Here is a 19302-nt window from a genome sequence, read left to right on the forward strand (position 1 = left end):
CCTGACAAAACTGACCGGACGTGCATGTCAATAACGCGAAATGAATCATGGATTATTTGATTCAACGTTGAATGAGAATAAGGGAGAGGTTTCAACCGCCGGTAGCAGAGGCCAGTCGAGCGGGATTGCCTGAAAATATCGCAGTAATATGAAGGTTTGTCTCTGTTCCCCCAGGTTTTGTTGCTCGTTACAGATGACGACTAGCCACCTAGCTGACTTAGCTTAGCTCCAAGCAACATTGTGGCTGACGTTAGCGTTAGCCGACTGAGAGCTGTCACGCTAGCTAACGTAAGCTAACGTGCGCCGTGTGAAGCGGTCGGCGATTTTCTTTGTTTACTTCAATGTTTCTCCAAAATAATCGTAAACTTCAACTTGGCAGCACCGTACGCGGTCAGTCTGGTGCGTTAAGTGGAATCTCGCACCAGGTCCCCTCTGTAAAATGTGATATTTTAAAGTTGTCGCTAATTTTTCTTTTAATATGCATCGTAATTCAAACAGTTTGAAATATTTCATCAACAATAGCAACGGATCTGTAATCCGGCGCGCCTCAAATGAAGAAATTAGCAATATTTAATAGAAATTGAACAATAATAAATTATTATATAATGCGCCGCCCTTCGTTGCCGATATGAAACTGGATCAGCTGTATGCACTGACATTTTTTTTTTCATATATGAAGGGCTGTCTGGATTATTATTGATTTAATGCTTTTTTAAAATTGTGTTTGGAAAAAAACAAACAAATTAGCTTTGGGTTACGTTAGCAAGAAAAAATCGGCAAGTGAACGTCACACCAGACGCGTCACTTGACGCACGGGAGCATCGCCGACTGACATTTGAGGACACGGACGAGGAGTTCAGTCCGTCTCCCTCTTCTGTAAAGTACATTGCGGATTTGTAGTTGATTTGTGCAGATTTCTCCGTGTCAAAACCTAAATCAGCTAGAAACCGATCGAATGCAGCCTCGTAGGAAACAGCTGTGACTCCGTCACTTCCAGGTAAACCGTTAATCAACCGTTAATTTCAGTTGGCACCGCTTATTGCTGCGAGGTTCATTAGTCAGTGTCAAAAACTGAAGGATTTGATTGTGCTTTGTGATAATCTATGTATATCAGAGTCAACTGCTAATTTATTTTTTTCTGTTTTGTGACAGAATTCCTGTAAAGACCAAGTGGTTTCCCCATGATTCGTTGACCATGAGACGGAGCCCAAGGAGACCGCTGATCCTCAAGCGGAGGAAGTTGCCCTTTCAGCAAAATGACGCGCCGGCGGCCGGGTCGCAGAGCCAGCCCGCTGCGCCCGTCTCCGAGGACCCTCCTGCGCCGGCTGCTGCGGGTCAGAGCTTCCCCGACGGCATCCGCATCATGAACCACCCGTCCATGTCCGACACTCAGGTGGTCGTCATTCCCAAGACGGCGGACCTCCAGAGCGTCATCGGGGCCCTCACCGCCAAGGGGAAGGAGTGTGGCACCCAGGGGCCGAACAAGTTCATCCTCCTGAGCGAGAGCGGCGGCTGCAACGGTGGGTCCTTCGCTCGGACAGCCGGCGAGGGGCACAACGTCTCCTCCAGCAGCGCAGAAGGGCAACCAGGGGACGAAGACACCACGCCCGACTCCCCTGATGCTAAACCGCTCAGTGGAATTAAACCACGTATGGAGACGAGATTCTTTTTTCTTACGATATTTAAAGCAAAAGCTATCTTTAATCGCTTTACAATAATGTTTTTTTGCTTTCCTCATTAGTGAAAAGGGAGGCGGAAGGTGGCCCGTTGGACGACAGCCTCACCAACATCCAGTGGCTGGGCAGAATGAACACGTGCGCCCTGGAACCAGATCCTGCCAAGCAGATGGGCAACGACAAAGAAAACCAAACCCCAGATTCACAGGCTTCGCAGGTCAGCCGCTCCTTCATCGTCACTTCCTGTTGATGTGTAAATAGACAGCGTGTGCTGACCACAGATTGTCAGGCTCGCCTCAAGTAACAACTACCGCTAAACACCAGTCGGTCTCACGTTGTTGTTTTTAAACCTATACTTTTTTCAAATAGCAAACAAACTAGTGACATCAGCTCAAATGTAAGAAAACTAACAATGGTGTTAATGGTGTAAACTAGTGAAATAAAATACAGGACACTGCTGGGATCACGTTAGCAACAAGATGATGATAATAGTTTCTGTTAAGTTCTTTTAAATGTCTGTATTTGCTCACTTTTTGTCACAAACACCAACTTAGCACATTTATAAACCGGACCGAAATCACATTTTGCATGTAGCAATATTCCGAAGACTTTGTCTAAACTGATCACGCCATCCTAAAATCTTCTGTACCGTACTTCTCCCTTCTTCTTTTTTTTGTACAGGCGCACGATGAGGAAATGGTCGCAGAAGACGCTCAGCAGCCCACGATGTCTGAGAGGCCGCCGTACTCCTACATGGCCATGATCCAGTTCGCCATCAACAGTCGGAAGAACAGGATGATGACGCTGAAGGAGATTTACACGTGGATAGAGGAGCACTTCCCGTACTTCAGGGAGGTGGCCAAACCCGGATGGAAGGTACTTTACTACTGAAGTTTATTGTGTATAATATTGTGTGATCCGGGGACAAATTAAACCTCGTATCACTTACTTTTTGCTTCTTCTTTTTTATTATTATTGTAGAATTCCATCCGCCATAACCTCTCTCTGCACGACATGTTCATTCGTGAGACGTCAACCGACGGGAAAGTGTCTTTCTGGACGATCCGGCCTGAGGCGAATCGATGCCTCACTCTCGATCAAGTGTACAGGGTGAGCAGAAATTCTTCTTTTCAGAATCATTTTTGATTTATCATCAACATCCATGGTATTTTGGTGTAAAAACATTTTCCTCCACCCCCTTTCTCCCTTCACATCCCTCTCTCCACAGCCTGGTTGCGACCCCATGACGGCTCCCGTCCCGGTGCCAATGCTTTTATTTTCCCAACAAGTAAGATTGATCTACCCATTCCCTCAGTTCTCTAGGGACAGTTTTCACCTTTTGCAGTCAGGAAGCAGACGGAGGGGACAGAAAAATCAAAAAGATTTCAGTTGCCCATTTGTCACCAGAGATTCAGGACCCAAAGAACAAAAGCTGTAGCTGCTGATCTGAGATCTAGGGAAGATTTTTTTGTTGCAGGTGGAGGAGGTGACGTGTACGCTCAAAATGTATCCATCATTCCTCCTATAAAGTAGGGACAGGCAAGAGCACTGATCTGAGGTTGTCACTGATATAATGTCAGGCATTATAAAGGCTACTGAAGCAGTGTTCTTATTCTATGCTTATCTTATTTTTCACAGCAGCAGAAGAAGGTGCTTCCTGATGCAAGGAAAACATCAACTGGCTCTGGTGAGTTAACGGAGATGGACGGACTTTGGTAGAGTTCAATGGGTAGAGGGGGCAGAAGCAGCTTGAAGCTGGCAAATGGACAGAAATATTATTTTGTTTGTTTGTTATTCTCCTCTGAGTTGTTGTCGTCTTTTTCTCTGTGCAGAGAGAAGGATGAAGCCGCTCCTCCCCCGGACCGATTCCTACCTGGTCCCTATCCAGCTCCCAGTCGCCTCCTCCGTCTACCTGCCGCCGGCTTCGGCCCCATTTGCCCCATCCTGCGCCGCGCAGCAGCAGAAACGCAGCATTTCACGGGGAACCAAGAGGGTGCGGATCGCTCCCAAGGTAAAGACTCTTTACCGTGCATTGCTGAATTACGTATAGTCATATGGGTTCTGCAAAGGACGTTAGATTTCATATTTATGGCATGTGTGTGTGAAGGACACGGTCTGAATTATAAATTGCGTGATTGTGTGTCTGACAGGTGACGAAAAGCGACCCCCCGGTTGTGATCTTGTATTCCGATGGGAATGATGACCCTAAGGCGGAGATAAAGGAGGAGCCGATACGTGTTCCGATCAAATGCGAGACTCCCAAGGCTCTTCCGAGGAGACAAGCCAGCAGCTCTCGGCGCAAACAGCGGCTGGTTCACTCGGTGCACGAGGAGCCAGTCCTCCTCTGTCCCAACAACACTTTCTTTGACTCCGGCGTCGCCTCGGACACCTCCACTTTCCATGACGCACCGGATGAGCAACACAGCCCCGAGCGGGAGTTCTCCTTCAAGACCCCCATAAAAGGCAGCAGCCAACTGACCTCCTCCACGCCCAGCAAGCACCCCTCCAACGTCCTTCCCGAGCCCTGGAAGGTGACGCCCTCGGGGAAAGGCAGCGAAAGCGTTCTGGATTTCAGCCCCATCCGCACGCCGGGCGGCCCCGCCGTCACCCCGCGCCACGACTACACCACGTTCAGCTTCAGCAGCACCCCCTTCAAAGACTGGGCTCTGTTCAACTCCCCCAGAGAAAAGCTTGCGTCCGCCGCCTCCAGAGCGACGGGACCGACAGACTCTCCCCTCAAATGGCACCAGAGCAGCAGCAGCAGCTTCTCCGGGGAGCTGCTGCTGGCGGGAGGCGCCAACCGCTCGATCACGGAGGGCCTCGTCCTCGACACCATGAACGACAGCCTGAGTAAGATCCTCGTGGACATTAGCTTCCCTGGCCTGGACGACGACGACCTCGGCATGGCGAACATCAGCTGGTCCGAGTTCCTCCCGCAGTTAAAGTAACATTTTGTTACGCATTTACAGTGTCATATGTTTTTTTCAAAACACTACGGGCGGGAAAATCCCACACAGAAATCGCAAAGCAGATGCAAACACAGGAAGAAATTACCAATCTTTAAAAACTTAAAGATAAAACATTACACCAAGAATAGATCACTTCACCAGGAATATCACCACGAATATGAAACATATTCCTTAAACTCTTTCTGCCAATTAGAAGTTGAGCTAATTGGCTCAGAGATACAATTTTAAATTAACTTATTTGTATATTGAAAGGTAGAACAAATGATGTTCTATAATTTACTGTATTTTTCTATCTATCTGGTGGAAAATGAAAACATTTTTCATACAGCATAAATACACCAAAGCAAAACATAAGCGACACTACATCCTGTCATCTTTACTTTATTTTGTAAATATTTTTCAAATATGAACCAAAATGTGTCTCCTTGTTTTGTTTTTTTTGCATCTGCTTTGCTTTCTTCAAATGTTTCTGGCTGCATTTGGAAATTAATTCTTTTGGAACGATTGACAGGGACATTTTGAATAACCAGATCCAATTAGCTGCTCAGCTGTCGTTCTTCACGTCGGACGTTTCTCCGGCTCGGCGCCTCTTTGTTTCTGCCACTCGGTCTTTGATTTCTCTTCTCATCTGTCCCTATTCCGTCTGCGCTTTTGAAGGAATCTCAAGATAAAATACGTCTAAGTATTTAAGTCGATTTGCACATTTTTAATATATAAATTTATCCGTTTACATATGTAAATGGTAAGACATTATTATTATTATTATTATTATCTGATCGGTCAGTGAGGTGATGCTTCTGTGCCCGCTTCCTGGAATCAGCCTTTTTTTAGAGTGTAATGTTTTTTAGATTGATAGCAATAAGGAGAGAGAGAAAAACTTAAAAAAGTAATACAAACAGCAATAGGATTGTCTCACATCATCATCATTCGACTTTAAAAATTCGCTCACAGTAATGTAACTTTGCAGCAACAGATTTCACATCTATGGGAAACAAAGCGCTTCACATTTTCTATCTGTACCGCAACAGATTTATTTTAATAAACACACGTACTGCCTTTTTTTGTCATGTAGCACAAAGAGGAAAATAGTGGGAAAATGCAGAACAGTTTTTTGCGTCACCGACTTTGGGAGGGTAGAATGGGATATGTTCCCTTTATAGAGAGGAGAGGAAAAAAAGATGTTAGCCTGTGTGTGTTTTTATATGGGAGAGTTTTAATACGTCGCAGTAACTTGATCTGTTTACAGTTGCAGGACTCGTCTCTGTAGCAGACAGCTTCCACAGCATGTGCCTTGTGTTTGTATGACTGTTTAAAAAAATAAAACCTGGTGTCGGTGCCTCATTCTGCATCGGGCGCTTTTTTTTATTCAGTCATGGTGATGACACGTGAGTACAGTAGTGATCAGCTCACATTTCAACGCTGTAAATAGTCGAGGTGCAACTTTTAATAGAAGTGGGATTCTCCGCCTGTTTCCAGCACCCTACACTAAAAAAAGGAAAAGCGCTGGACGGGCGATGCATTCACTGTACCCCGACATCATGTGTGCTGTATCTACCCTAATCAGGTAATGATCTTTTTTTTTATTGTAATAATGACAAATTATTGGTTATTCTAAAGTTGTTGATTGTGTCTCTAATGTTATAGGTTGCAAAACTTACTACACGCACTATTGTCATATGTCAATATGATATCAGTTCGATGGGGAATCATTTTATGATCAGTATAAGCTTAACATCGTCTCTCTGGTCTTATTAAATGTGTTTTTCAGACCATATTTTTGTAGCACTTGACCTTTGACCGATCAGCTCCAAAATGTAATGACCTGTAGATACCCTCCAAAGTAACATCCCTACTAAGTTCGGTTGAAATCCGCCAAGTGCGTTGTCGAATTGTTCCGTCTGCACACAGACCGGGGTGAGAACGATAACCCCGCCTGGTGACCTGGTTAAGGTGGTACTCAGGACGCGTGTGTGCGGCCCTCAGTATGTCTGGACTTCCTGTTGAGCCACCTCCAGGAGGATCTGCAGCTGCTCGCTGAAGTAGTCTGCGAAAAGTAGAACAGAGTGTGAACTGTGCGCTGAGCTTTTTTTCATAGTTGCCTTTCTTTCCTCCCTTGTCTAAATCCAACACCTTCGACTCTTGGCAGCCTCGAGCGTGGAGTACAAACAACAAAAGCCCATTATGTCGTACATTGACTACATTCGCTGCATTTTTGTCGGTCGCATCATTAAGCTCTAGCAAAGTCTTTCATATGAACTGTTACATTGATTTTAATACATTCAACAAGCTTTGCAGATCCAGGGTGTGACTCACTGAATATGCGTCTGAATCTCTTGGGCAGAAGGAAGCGGTAGACGGTCACATAGTAAACTGGGACTCCGGACAGGCTGAGGGCGCAGCTGCACCCTGTGCTCCAGGGGTCTGAATACAGAGACAGACCCACGATGAAGAAACAGACCACCGTGACGGTGACCGCGACGGCCACGGGCACCTACGGGAGAAAGGATGGAATAGAGGACTGTGAAAAAAACTAGGTCTTCAGCGCTCAATGTCTGAACACACGCCGCCCGAACCTTGAAAGGTCTTGGGTGGAGTGGGAAGCGATAGCGGTGGATGAGCATCCCCAGGGTCGCCAAGGCGATGAAGAACCAGCGGGAGAAGGAGGCGAAGTTGACGAGTTTGTAGATCTCGCCTCTGAGCAGCATCACCACCACCAAGGGGTACTGCGGACGGACAGATCAGCCACGATAAGCGTATATAGTCATGTAGTGGTTGTATTGAGAGCATCTCTTATTTTAAGTATTTGGGCACTGTACAACTAAATATGAACATTCTAAATATCCACATTCCTTAAGAATTAAAAAAAAAAATCCAAATCGTTTTTGAAGCGCCATATTGGTTTTCCTGGAACCAGGATGTGGGAGCAGGGGGCGTGTCCACCTACACCTGCAACCATGAAGCGATTGGACGGTACTAGGTGTCCAATTCATGCCGTATCCATTTGACTCTAAATGAACCATCATTTACAAAAGTGAACATCATGCTGTATTGAAGAAGACTTGAAACTAGAGAACGAGACCGTAAAGTCCTCCGGCAAAATGTTTCCCGACGTTATGAATCCTGACGTCGTTTCCTCACAGACCTCTGTCGTCTACTGAAAGTCCTCTACCTGCAACATCACAGCAGGCAGAGGCGTCCGTCTGCGGATGTGAATCATGGAGAAGATCCGCGGCCAGTGGCCCTCCCTGCCTCCCACGAACAGCATCCTGCAACACAATGAGCGAGAGGGATCCAATCAATCAGGCTTACATGGCCCACACACACACACTCACACACACACACGACGAACAACAATAATCTCTCTGCAACCCCCCGATTTACCTGGGTGATCCAAAGATGCCGCCGTTGAGTGCTCCGAGGCACGACAGGGCCACGAGAACGGGGATCACCGGGGCGATCGCTTGAAAGGCTCGGTTGGCAAACGTCTGCGAGGAGGGGGGGGCATAGCAATTGGATCAACACTCCCCAAAAAAACACAACAGCACATCTATTTAACTTCCTGTTTTGATTTTTCTATTTAGAGCACCGACCACAGCCACGGCCTCGGACAGCAGCAGCTCGGCAGGCATCATCATGGTGTAGTAGGCCACGTTGACCAGCACGTACAGGACCGTCACTGTTACCATGGAGAAGATTATTGCCAGCGGGATGTTTCTGTCGAAACAGGGATACACACACACACACACACACACACACACACACACAGAGACAGAGACGTGTGAAGGCAACGTGGCTTTTAGATTCAAAAAAAAAAGTGGATGCAGCGGAGAGGGCTGATGTTAAAATACCTGTTTGGGTTTATGACCTCTTCTGTGACACAGTTCAGATAAAACCTGAAGAGGGAGGGAAAGAAAAATTGTTTCAGATAGTTGTGCGTGTGAATCGGCAAATTGTCAGGTTTCAATTAATGTCGGTATGTATGTTGTCATCTTGTCCGGTTCTTCTGGTTGTACCATCCACCGTAGGCGTATAGACCGTTGTAGAAGGCCAGCGGCAACCGATCCAGTGTCAACGCGTCGACCTCGAACCCCTTCTGGAAGTTTTCTGTTTTCCCTGGAAAGAAAGAACGATGCAGAGGGAGAGAGTCACTAGGCAGCTCAAAAAAGACAAGGAAACTACACGTGTATCCACAGGGGTGACGATTACATCCTCTCACCGTCGGCCAATGCAATCAGACCAGGCACGATGATGAGGACCAGCGCGAACATCTTAACGAAGGTCAAGGTGACCTGAGTGCGGGAGGCCAGGGTCACACTCCAGCAGTTGACCGCAGTGACGAACGCTGCGGAGAGACACACAAAGACAAACAGCTGGTAAAAGAAAAGAAGTTTACGCATCTCGTTGTGGGTGGGTGGAGGGAGGAGGAGGAGGAAGAAGAGGAGTAATTGAAACCACTCACTCACTCCGAGGATGCTGACGACTTGGAGCAGCGCCGCGGGAGGATCGCACGGTGTGAAGAACGGATCCACCACGTAGCGGGCGAACGCCAGGGACACGTAGGAACTCACGGCCGGCCTGTAGGCGGCGGGGGTGGGGGGCGGGATATAACTTTTTGTTCATTCATTCATCGTCTACCGCTTTATCCATTTAAGGGTCGCGGGGGGGCTGGAGCCAATCCCAGCTGACATTGGGCGAGAGGGGCGGGGTTCACCCTGGACAGGTCGCCAGCCTATCACAGGGCCACATACAGAGACGGACAACCATTCACTCTCACATTCACACCTACGGTCAATTTAGAGTCTCCAATGAACCTAACCCCATTCTGCATGTGTTTGGACTGTGGGAGGAAGCCGGAGAACCCGGAGAGAACCCACGAATACACGGGGAGAACATGCAAACTCCACACAGAAAGGCCCTGGTTGGTTTGAACCGGGACTCGAACCCTGAACCTTCTCGCTGTGAGGCGAAAGTGCGAACCACTACACCACCGTGCAGCCTAACTTTTTGTTGTTTTGTTATTTGTTTTTGTTTTTTTCAAAAGAGAAACTAACCGGATGAAGAAGAAGTCCGCCCAGAGGCGCACGAAGGCCGGCAGCGGCCCCAGCGTCTCCAGCAGGTAAATGTATTGGCCCCCTGATTTGGTGAAAGTGGTGCCCAGCTCGGCGAAGCACAACGCCCCTGAAGGAACAGACGAGACAGAGAGCAGCATTGAAAAAATACAAAATAAGAGCATATAGTGTGTGTGTGTGTGTGTGATCTTGTCCTTAAAATAAGTTTTGAAATAGATGTGATGGATGATTTTTTTCCGACTAGATGTTTCCTCTTACCAGAAGTGTTTTAAAAAAAAAAAAATCCATTTTAGCTTTTAGAGCTCTTTCACTTTTGACAGATAATCCCTTCCTTCATCACCCTGTAAAGTCTCTCACCAAACAACGAGAGGACGCCGCACAGTGCCCACACCAGCAGGGAGAGCCCCACGCTCCCGCTGTTGAGCAGGACCCCCTTGGGCGCGATGAAGATGCCGCTGCCCACCACCGTCCCGATGATGAAGGACATGCCCGACAGCAGGCCGATCTCCCTCCGCAGGTGAACCTCCTCCTCCTCCTCCTCCTCCTCCTCCTTCTTCTTCATCATCTTCGTCTTGGTACCGTCCATTTCTCTGTAGCAAAACTGACCACACTTTCACGTGACGCTCGTTCGCTCCCTCCGCTCGGTTGACCTTGAGATTTTTGGTATGTCTGCAAAATGAAGTTCTAACTTCTTACTGAGAATGTTCTCTGATGTGGCTTCGGTAGAATCCTTCCCAATATTCCCTCTGGCGCTTTTCCCTTAAACCGGTTCTCTGTACAGCTTCTGTCAACATTTGCACAAGTCCACAGCCGTTGGGTGACTGTGTGGATGAGATGACACAACATTCCCAGCCCCCTTCCTCTTTTCTCCTGCATGTTTTTCCACCCCTCATTGGTTCTTACCCCGCCCGCCCGCCCGCCCGCCCAGGGCCCGAAGCCGGGGACAAAGCCAGTTCTCGCAGGCCACAGCAAAGTACAGACGGCAGTTTAAAGGCTCGACACGTCCCAGCGTCGCTCTGTTTGTGTGCGTGTGCACTTGCATTCTTGTGCAGCTTGACAGAGGCCCTTTTCGTCTGGGTACCGGGGGGTCAGGGTTTTGTAGAGGCAGCTGCACAGACTGCAGGAGGGCGGCTTTTCATCCCCTCGACAACCCTGTAAAGCTCGACTTCTTTGCTGTTGATTTCCTTTACTTCAGCGACCCCTTAACTCAGTTGTCATACACATGTGGCTTGAGTTGGACCAAAAGAACTACTGAGATTTTCCTGCCGGGGGGGGGGTGGGTCAGAGGTCACTCACTCTATTAGCTTGTTTTCCCTCTTTTACACTTGACCGGGCCACTGCATTGATGTCAGCTTCGCTTCGTCAGCGACGGCGCTGCTTGTTAACATTCCTCGTCCGCACACAAGCGCACACCGAGTTCGACCGTTTTGTAAAGATTTCTGTCGTGTTGTATGATTCCATCTGTCCGATTCAGATGTTAGGAAGCTGACAGTGCAGGGAAGGATGTTCGCCGGGGGAAATCCCTGCTGTGAACCCCAGTACAGATTTAAACCTGTAATCGGAAATATTGTCGCTTGATATCTAGCAGTTGTGATGCACAGTCGTTTATTTATGATGAGGGCGATATGACGGATGGGTTTTAGGGCGGGGGGGGAATCTTTTTCCTACGGTTGGTATTTTCAGTATGTCCAGCAGATGGAACTCTTCTCCTTCACACTACACATCTATTGTCAGGGAAATGCAGAGCAAATTGTTTGAGGGTTAAACACCAGGAATATCACCAGGAATATGAAACATATTCCTTAAACTTTTTCTGCCCATTAGAAGTTGAGCTAATTGGCTCAAAGATACATTTTTAAATTAACTTATTTGTATATTGAAAGGTAGAACAAATGATGTTCTATAATTTACTGTATTTTTCTATCCATCTGGTGGAACATGAAAACATTTTTCATACAGCATAAATACACCAAAGCAAAACAAAAGCGACACTACATCCTGTCATCTTTACTTCATTTGGTAAATATTTTTCAAATATGAACCAAAATGCGTCTCCTTGTTTTGGTTTTTTTGCATCTGCTTTGCTTTCTTCAAATGTTTCTGGCTGCATTTGTAAATTAATTATTTTGGAACGATTGACAGGGACACTTTTAATTTAACAGATTTATTTTAATAAACACACGTACTGCCTTTTTTTGTCATGTAGCACAAAGAGGAAAATAGTGGGAAAATGCCGAACAGTTTTTTGCGTCACCGACTTTGGGAGGGTAGAATGGGATATGTTCCCTTTATAGAGAGGAGAGGAAAAAAAGATGTTAGCCTGTGTGTGTTTTTATATGTGAGAGTTTTAATACGTCGCAGTAACTTGATCTGTTTACAGTTGCAGGACTCGTCTCTGTAGCAGACAGCTTCCACAGCATGTGCCTCGTGTTTGTATGACTGTTTAAAAAAATAAAACCTGGTGTCGGTGCCTCATTCTGCATCGGGCGCTTTTTTTTTATTCAGTCATGGTGATGACACGTGAGAACAGTAGTGATCAGCTCACATTTCAACGCTGTAAATAGTCGAGGTGCAACTTTTAATAGAAGTGCGATTCTCCTCCTGTTTCCAGCACCCTACACTAAAAAAAAGGAAAAGCGCTGGACGGGCGATGCATTCACTGTACCCCGACATCATGTGTGCTGTATCTACCCTAATCAGGTAATGATCTTTTTTTTTATTGTAATAATGACATTTATACCATATCATGACAAATTATTGGTTATTCTAAAGTTGTTGATTGTGTCTCTAATGTTATAATTTGCAAAACTTACTACACGCACTATTGTCATATGTCAATATGATATCAGTTCGATGGGGAATCATTTTATGATCAATATAAGCTTAACATCACAAAGTGCGTTGTCGAATTGTTCCGTCCGCACACAGACCGGGGTGAGAACGATAACCCCGCCTGGTGACCTGGTTAAGGTGGTACTCAGGACGCGTGTGTGCGGCCCTCAGTATGTCTGGACTTCCTGTTGAGCCACCTCCAGGAGGATCTGCAGCTGCTCGCTGAAGTAGTCTGCGAAAAGTAGAACAGAGTGTGAACTGTGCGCTGAGCTTTTTTTCATAGTTGCCTTTCTTTCCTCCCTTGTCTAAATCCAACACCTTCGACTCTTGGCAGCCTCGAGCGTGGAGTAAAAACAACAAAAGCCCATTATGTCGTACATTGACTACATTCGCTGCATTTTTGTCGGTCGCATCATTAAGCTCTAGCAAAGTCTTTCATATGAACTGTTACATTGATTTTAATACATTCAACAAGCTTTGCAGATCCAGGGTGTGACTCACTGAATATGCGTCTGAATCTCTTGGGCAGAAGGAAGCGGTAGACGGTCACGTAGTAAACTGGGACTCCGGACAGTGTGAGGGCGCAGCTGCACCCTGTGCTCCAGGGGTCCGAATACAGAGACAGACCCACGATGAAGAAACAGACCACCGTGACGGTGACCGCGACGGCCACGGGCACCTACGGGAGAGAGGATGGAATAGAGGACTGTGAAAAAAACTAGGTCTTCAGCGCTCAATGTCTGAACATACGCCGCCCGAACCTTGAAAGGTCTTGGGTGGAGTGGGAAGCGATAGCGGTGGATGAGCATCCCCAGGGTCGCCAAGGCGATGAAGAACCAGCGGGGGAAGGAGGCGAAGTTGACGAGCTTGTAGATCTCGCCCTTGAGCAGCATCACCACCACCAAGGGGTACTGCGGACGGACAGATCAGCCACGATAAGCGTATATAGTCATGTAGTGGTTGTATTGAGAGAATCTCTTATTTTAAGTATTTGGGCACTGTACAACTAAATATGAACATTCTAAATATCCACATTCCTTAAGAATTAAAAAAAAAAATCCAAATCGTTTTTGAAGCGCCATATTGGTTTTCCTGGAACCAGGATGTGGGAGCAGGGGGCGTGTCCACCTACACCTGCAACCATGAAGCGATTGGACGGTACTAGGTGTCCAATTCATGCCGTATCCATTTGACTCTAAATGAACCATCATTTACAAAAGTGAACATCATGCTGTATTGAAGAAGACTTGAAACTAGAGAACGAGACCGTAAAGTCCTCCGGCAAAATGTTTCCCGACGTTATGAATCCTGACGTTGTTTCCTCACAGACCTCTGTCGTCTACTGAAAGTCCTCTACCTGCAACATCACAGCAGGCAGAGGCGTCCGTCTGCGGATGTGAATCATGGAGAAGATCCGCGGCCAGTGGCCCTCCCTGCCTCCCACGAACTGCATCCTGCAACACAATGAGCGAGAGGGACCCAATCAATCAGGCTTACATGGCCCACACACACGACGAACAACAATAATCTCTCTGCAACCCCCCAATTTACCTGGGTGATCCAAAGATGCCGCCGTTGAGTGCTCCGAGGCACGACAGGGCCACGAGAACGGGGATCACCGGGGCGATCGCTTGAAAGGCTCGGTTGGCAAACGTCTAAGAGGAGGGGGGGGCATAGCAATCGGATCAACACTCCCCAAAAAACACAACAGCACATCTATTTAACTTCCTGTTTTGATTTTTCTATTTAGAGCACCGACCACAGCCACGGCATCGGACAGCAGCAGCTCGGCAGGCATCATCATGGTGTAGTAGGCCACGTTGACCAGCACGTACAGGACCGTCACTGTTACCATGGAGAAGACTACTGCCAGCGGGATGTTTCTGTCGAAACAGGGATACACACACACACACACACACACACACACACACACACACACACACACACACACACACACACACACACACACACACACACACACACAAACACACACACACACACACACACACACACACACACACACACACACACACACACACACACACACACACACACACACACACAAACACAAACACACACACACACACACACACACACACACACACACACACACAGAGACGTGTGAAGGCAACGTGGCTTTTAGATAAAAAATAAAATGTGGATGCAGCGGAGAGGGCTGATGTTAAAATACCTTTTTGGGTTTATGACCTCTTCTGTGACACAGTTCAGATAAAACCTGAAGAGGGAGGGAAAGAAAAATTGTTTCAGATAGTTGTGCGTGTGAATCGGCAAATTGTCAGGTTTCAATTAATGTCGGTATGTATGTTGTCATCTTGTCCGGTTCTTCTGGTTGTACCATCCACCGTAGGCGTATAGACCGTTGTAGAAGGCCAGCGGCAACCGATCCAGTGTCAACGCGTCGACCTCGAACCCCTTCTGGAAGTTTTCTGTTTTCCCTGGAAAGAAAGAACGATGCAGAGGGAGAGAGTCACTAGGCAGCTCAAAAAAGACAAGGAAACTACACGTGTATCCACAGGGGTGACGATTACATCCTCTCACCGTCGGCCAATGCAATCAGACCAGGCACGATGATGAGGACCAGCGCAAACAGCTTAACGAAGGTCATGGTGACCTGAGTGCGGGAGGCCAGGGTCACACTCCAGCAGTTGACCGCAGTGACGAACGCTGCGGAGAGACACACAAAGACAAACAGCTGGTAAAAGAAAAGAAGTTTACGCATCTCGTTGTGGTTGGAGGGAGGAGGAGGAGGAGGCGGAGGAGGAAGAAGAGGAAGAGGAGTAATTGAAACCACTCACTCACTCCGAGGATGCTGACGACTTGGAGCAGCGCCGCGGGAGGATCGCACGGTGTGAAGAACGGATCCACCACGTAGCGGGCGAACGCCAGGGACACGTAGGAACTCACGGCCGGCCTGTAGGCGGCGGGGGGGGGGGGGGTATAACTTTTTGTTGTGTTTTGTTATTTGTTTTTGGTTTTTTTCAAAAGAGAAACTAACTGGATGAAGAAGAAGTCCGCCCAGAGGCACACGAAGGCCGGCAGCGGCCCCAGCGTCTCCAGCAGGTAAATGTATTGGCCCCCCGATTTGGTGAAAGTGGTGCCCAGCTCGGCGAAGCACAACGCCCCTGAAGGAACAGACGAGACAGAGAGCAGCATTGAAAAAATACAAAATAAGAGCATATAAAAGAACATTAAAGTAGTTTCAAAGGGAAATGTTAGAATTGGGAACATTGGTACACACACACATCCAGGTGTGGACCAAAACACAGAGGGGTGTTTAAAAGCAAACAAGTAGTCAAAATTTTTTAAATCAAAATGAAACAAAATGAACTCTATGGTGTTGAAAGATGGCCGACTTTCCCCTGCATGTCAATCTATCATGTCATGTGTGTGTGTGTGCGTGCGTGCGTGCGTGCGTGCGTGCGTGCATGTGTGTGTGGAGTGAATGATCGATCTTGTCCTTAAAATAAGTTTTGAAATAGATGTGATGGATGATTTTTGTCCCACAAGAGCTTCTTCACTTTTAGTTTCAAATTAATTTTTTATCCTTTGTCTTTAAAAATGGGACTGACAGATAATCCCTTCCTTCATCACCCTGTAAAGTCTCTCACCACACAACGAGAGGACGCCGCACAGCGCCCACACCAGCAGGGAGAGCCCCACGCTCCCGCTGTTGAGCAGGACCCCCTTGGGCGCGATGAAGATGCCGCTGCCCACCACCGTCCCGATGATGAAGGACATGGCCGACAGCAGGCCGATCTCCCTCCGCAGGTGAACCTCCTCCTCGTCCTTCTTCTTCTTCTTCGTCTTGGTACCGTCCATGTCTCCGTCGCAAAACTGACCACACTTTCACGTGACGCTCGTTCGCTCGCTCCGCTCGATTGACCTTGAGATTTTTGGTATGTCGGCAAAATGAAGTTCTTACTTCCTGAGAATGTTCTCTTATGTGGCGTCGGTAGAATCCTTCCCACTTTTCCCTCTGGCGCTCCTTACTAAAACTCCTCTGTACGACTCCTGTCAACATTTGCACAAGTTCACAGCCGTTTGGTGACTGTGTGGATGAGGTGACACAACATGCCCACCCCCCCTCCTCTTTTCTCCTGCATGATTCAGATGTTGGGAGACGGCATCATCCGGGGGCCTAAAGCGTGACAGTGTGACGGGGTCGCGTGACGTCTTCGTCGGGCATGATGATGATGATGATGATAAAGCTGACAGTGCAGGGAAGGATGTTTGTGGGTGGAAAATCCCTGCTGTGAACCCCAGTAAAGATTTAAACCTGTAGTCGGAAATATTGTCGCTTGATATGTAGCAGTTATGATGCACGGTCGTTTATTTATGATGAGGGCAATATGACGGATGGGTTGGGTTTTAGGGCAGGGGAGGGGGGGGATCTTTTTCCTAGGGTTAAGGGCCCAAAAAGCTTGCCCCTGACCCACCCAGAGGCTGCAGAACAAGCCCCTGCTCACAGCTGTGGTCTTCAGCTCTCTGGAAGGGTGGGTTTTAAGGTGTTGTCGAGCACACACACACACACACACACACACACACACACACACACACACACACACACACACACACACACACACACACACACACACACACACACACACACACACACACACATGGCAGCGCTCTTATTGCATTCATCTATCGAGCCAGCGTGACTCGTCTTATATCTGTCCAGATAAATCATACAGGCCCCCCTTTGACGTGTACCCCCCCCCCGGGGACAAATATGTCCCCGGGGGGGGACACTCTGCTCAGTTCAGAACCTCTGTGGCCTAACACCTCTCTTCCAAAAATCACACCCACGCCTCCTGAAAAACAGATGTTGGAAGGGGGGAAGGGGGAGGGAGGGGCGCGTGTTCATCTCATCCCAGCGTGCTCGATCATTGTAAAACTGTCTTTGGTCGGCCAATTTACGTCCCCTCATGATGAAGTGCCTTCGCCCTACTGCCGCATTAATGTGACGGAGCTGCGATGTGGTCAACTAGAATAATAATCGAGGCGTCGTTCAGTCAATACACCGCCATCCGTCCGGTCGCAGTCGTCGTGCCCCCGATCCTGATATTCATTATGCCATTCAATATTTTCTGTCTCTTCGCACACTTGCTGTTGAATTCATCTCCGTCACGGTGACAGTTCGTCAGACGCACCGCGGTGCTGTGCCAGTGGACTCCGGAACAACACGCCGGCTGACCGAATGCTGTGTGGCTGAGGAGCAGTTGCTAGGAGACGCCTCCTCTCTCTGCCCAGCGGTAGTAAGGGTTGGATGGATTTGGAGAGAGGGAGATAGTTCGATAGCACTTACTTATTCTTTCTTTTTTTTCTAAATTGCTTTTTTTTTTCTCTTTCTAAACGCGTAAAGCTGGAACATCCTCGCCGTCTCACGCTTGAAAGGAAATGTCATTTTCGAGAGGTCTTCTCAAGTTTTGTAAAACCGAAAAATATATGTTCTATACATATATTCATTTGCCTGAGTTTGTTAAACCCTCCGCTGTGATTTATTCTGGCCGCGAGTAATTGCTGTCTGTCCACGCAGTACAGCTATCGGCGTGAATACGACATCCCTTCGTCCAAGATCCATAAAGGGCGGATCACCGGGCGGCGTCCCGCCACACAATAGGGACGTTGAACATCTGGAGCCCAATCCGACGGTGTGGACAGATGTCTCTTGATTGTCTCCGCTGGATGCGGACGCGCCATCCACCAACATCTGCGCGCGGACGGCGAGGACACAAACAGGCCCGGGAGAAAAAGACACAAACGGTGATGAGGAAAAAACGATCCACCACCTTCACTGGTCATTTGGAGTTTCTTTTAGGGGTTTTGCGTCTTCACTTACATCGAGTCAGGAAAATCTATTTCTAATTCTCCCGTTCCTCTTTTTGAAGCCTCCTGAAGTAGGATGACTTGAATTTTGATAAACAAAATATTTATCTGCCTTTCTGAATCCTTACCTCACACAATGATCAGTCACGAGTCATGAGTTAGTCATAGATGAGCCGGAGGTGTGTGACACCATTAACCTGTGTCGAACAGCATCTGAAAGGTAAACAAATATTCCTATTGGCTAAGGGTGTGTACCTTGGGTAAGTGCACCGTCTCATTCAGTCAGAAGATCATTTAATGATGCGAGGCCTTGAACGGTCTGTGCAAAAGGGGATATTGTCATGTTTTCATGGTTTGTGCTGCAAAATAATCTTTTAACAGTACTACTGCTTGGTAGGGAGCCCAGCGTTTCCTCTTTCACCGACGTAGAAGGTTCAGATGGAGTCATCCTTTTCAAAAATTCTCTGTGTGTCACTGTTTTTGAGTTCCTATTCAGGGGCACCGACGGACGGATCCTGCTCGGGGGGGGGGGTCGACCTGTCCCGGGATTCATTGCGCGCCAGTGACCAGGCCGACGAGCCCCTGACGCGGGAGCGGCCGAGTTGCGGCGAGTGCAGCGGCTCAAAGTGGCCAACGACGGAGCGGTGAGCGCGAGACACAGATGGGCAAACATAATTGTGTAGCGTGAGAGTTGACGAGGAGATTGAAAGGGCATTTTTGGATGGTGACGCACACTCACACAGCGCCCTCGATGCCCGTCTCACATTTCGGTCTCACGGGTTGACAGGCTGTCACCAACCCCCCCAGTGGTCACAGATCGATAAGGCGACTGTTTGAGCTCCACCTCTGTCCGCTGAGCCTGGGTTGATGGACGCCCCTCGTCGGCCCGCCCGTCCATCTCCGCCG

The 19302-nt window shown here is 47.9% G+C and overlaps 3 protein-coding genes and 1 long non-coding RNA gene across 14 annotated transcripts in view; 2 read left to right on the plus strand and 2 right to left on the minus strand.

The window, feature by feature from the left end:
- On the plus strand, positions 1-5991 carry foxm1 (forkhead box M1). 5 transcript variants are annotated; one of them, XM_035647749.2, is made up of 9 exons: positions 1-154; positions 1153-1649; positions 1742-1893; positions 2358-2552; positions 2658-2786; positions 2905-2964; positions 3315-3363; positions 3509-3687; positions 3827-5991. In XM_035647749.2, exons 2-9 carry the CDS (start codon positions 1196-1198, stop codon positions 4622-4624), a joined length of 2016 nt encoding a protein of 671 aa, XP_035503642.1. In that variant the 5' UTR covers positions 1-154; positions 1153-1195; the 3' UTR covers positions 4625-5991. The 5 variants fall into 5 exon arrangements, with proteins under 5 accessions (XP_035503642.1, XP_035503658.1, XP_035503664.1 ...); XM_035647765.2 differs by having other exon boundaries at positions 3318-3363; XM_035647758.2 differs by lacking the exon at positions 1-154 and adding an exon at positions 780-997.
- Positions 5839-10560, minus strand: si:ch73-352p4.8 (cystine/glutamate transporter). The gene is made up of 12 exons (XM_047335888.1): positions 10072-10560; positions 9697-9823; positions 9105-9220; positions 8862-8987; positions 8659-8758; positions 8494-8538; positions 8236-8359; positions 8027-8130; positions 7815-7911; positions 7219-7368; positions 6959-7136; positions 5839-6689 (listed from the first exon to the last, which is right to left on the minus strand). Exons 1-12 carry the CDS (start codon positions 10298-10300, stop codon positions 6625-6627), a joined length of 1461 nt encoding a protein of 486 aa, XP_047191844.1. The 5' UTR covers positions 10301-10560; the 3' UTR covers positions 5839-6624.
- On the plus strand, positions 9532-14426 carry LOC118318306. Of its 2 annotated transcripts, XR_004795674.2 has the most exons (5): positions 9532-9563; positions 9687-9761; positions 10035-10231; positions 12326-12414; positions 14297-14426. It is a non-coding gene; the product is annotated as an uncharacterized LOC118318306 (long non-coding RNA). The 2 variants fall into 2 exon arrangements; XR_004795673.2 differs by lacking the exon at positions 9532-9563 and having other exon boundaries at positions 9614-9761.
- LOC118318281 (cystine/glutamate transporter-like) overlaps positions 11445-19302 on the minus strand; it is a 21220-nt gene continuing 13362 nt past the window's right edge. For 3 of the 6 annotated variants that reach the window (XM_047335884.1, XM_047335886.1, XM_047335885.1), the window contains exons 3-13: positions 15563-15689; positions 15363-15478; positions 15106-15231; positions 14903-15002; positions 14738-14782; positions 14306-14429; positions 14098-14201; positions 13904-14000; positions 13308-13457; positions 13048-13225; positions 11445-12778 (exon numbers count right to left, since the gene is read on the minus strand). In XM_047335884.1, the coding sequence (XP_047191840.1) occupies positions 12714-12778; positions 13048-13225; positions 13308-13457; positions 13904-14000; positions 14098-14201; positions 14306-14429; positions 14738-14782; positions 14903-15002; positions 15106-15231; positions 15363-15478; positions 15563-15689 (1232 nt within the window). In that variant the 3' untranslated portion in view covers positions 11445-12713. Of the gene's footprint in view, positions 12779-13047; positions 13226-13307; positions 13458-13903; positions 14001-14097; positions 14202-14305; positions 14430-14737; positions 14783-14902; positions 15003-15105; positions 15232-15362; positions 15479-15562; positions 15690-16175; positions 16644-19302 lie in introns of those variants that run through there. The other 3 variants (XM_035647792.2, XM_035647801.2, XM_047335887.1) reach the window with 3 other exon arrangements.

The sequence above is a fragment of the Scophthalmus maximus genome, chromosome 12 (genome assembly GCF_022379125.1).
Source record: "Scophthalmus maximus strain ysfricsl-2021 chromosome 12, ASM2237912v1, whole genome shotgun sequence".
Classification (NCBI taxonomy): Eukaryota; Metazoa; Chordata; class Actinopteri; order Pleuronectiformes; family Scophthalmidae; genus Scophthalmus; species Scophthalmus maximus.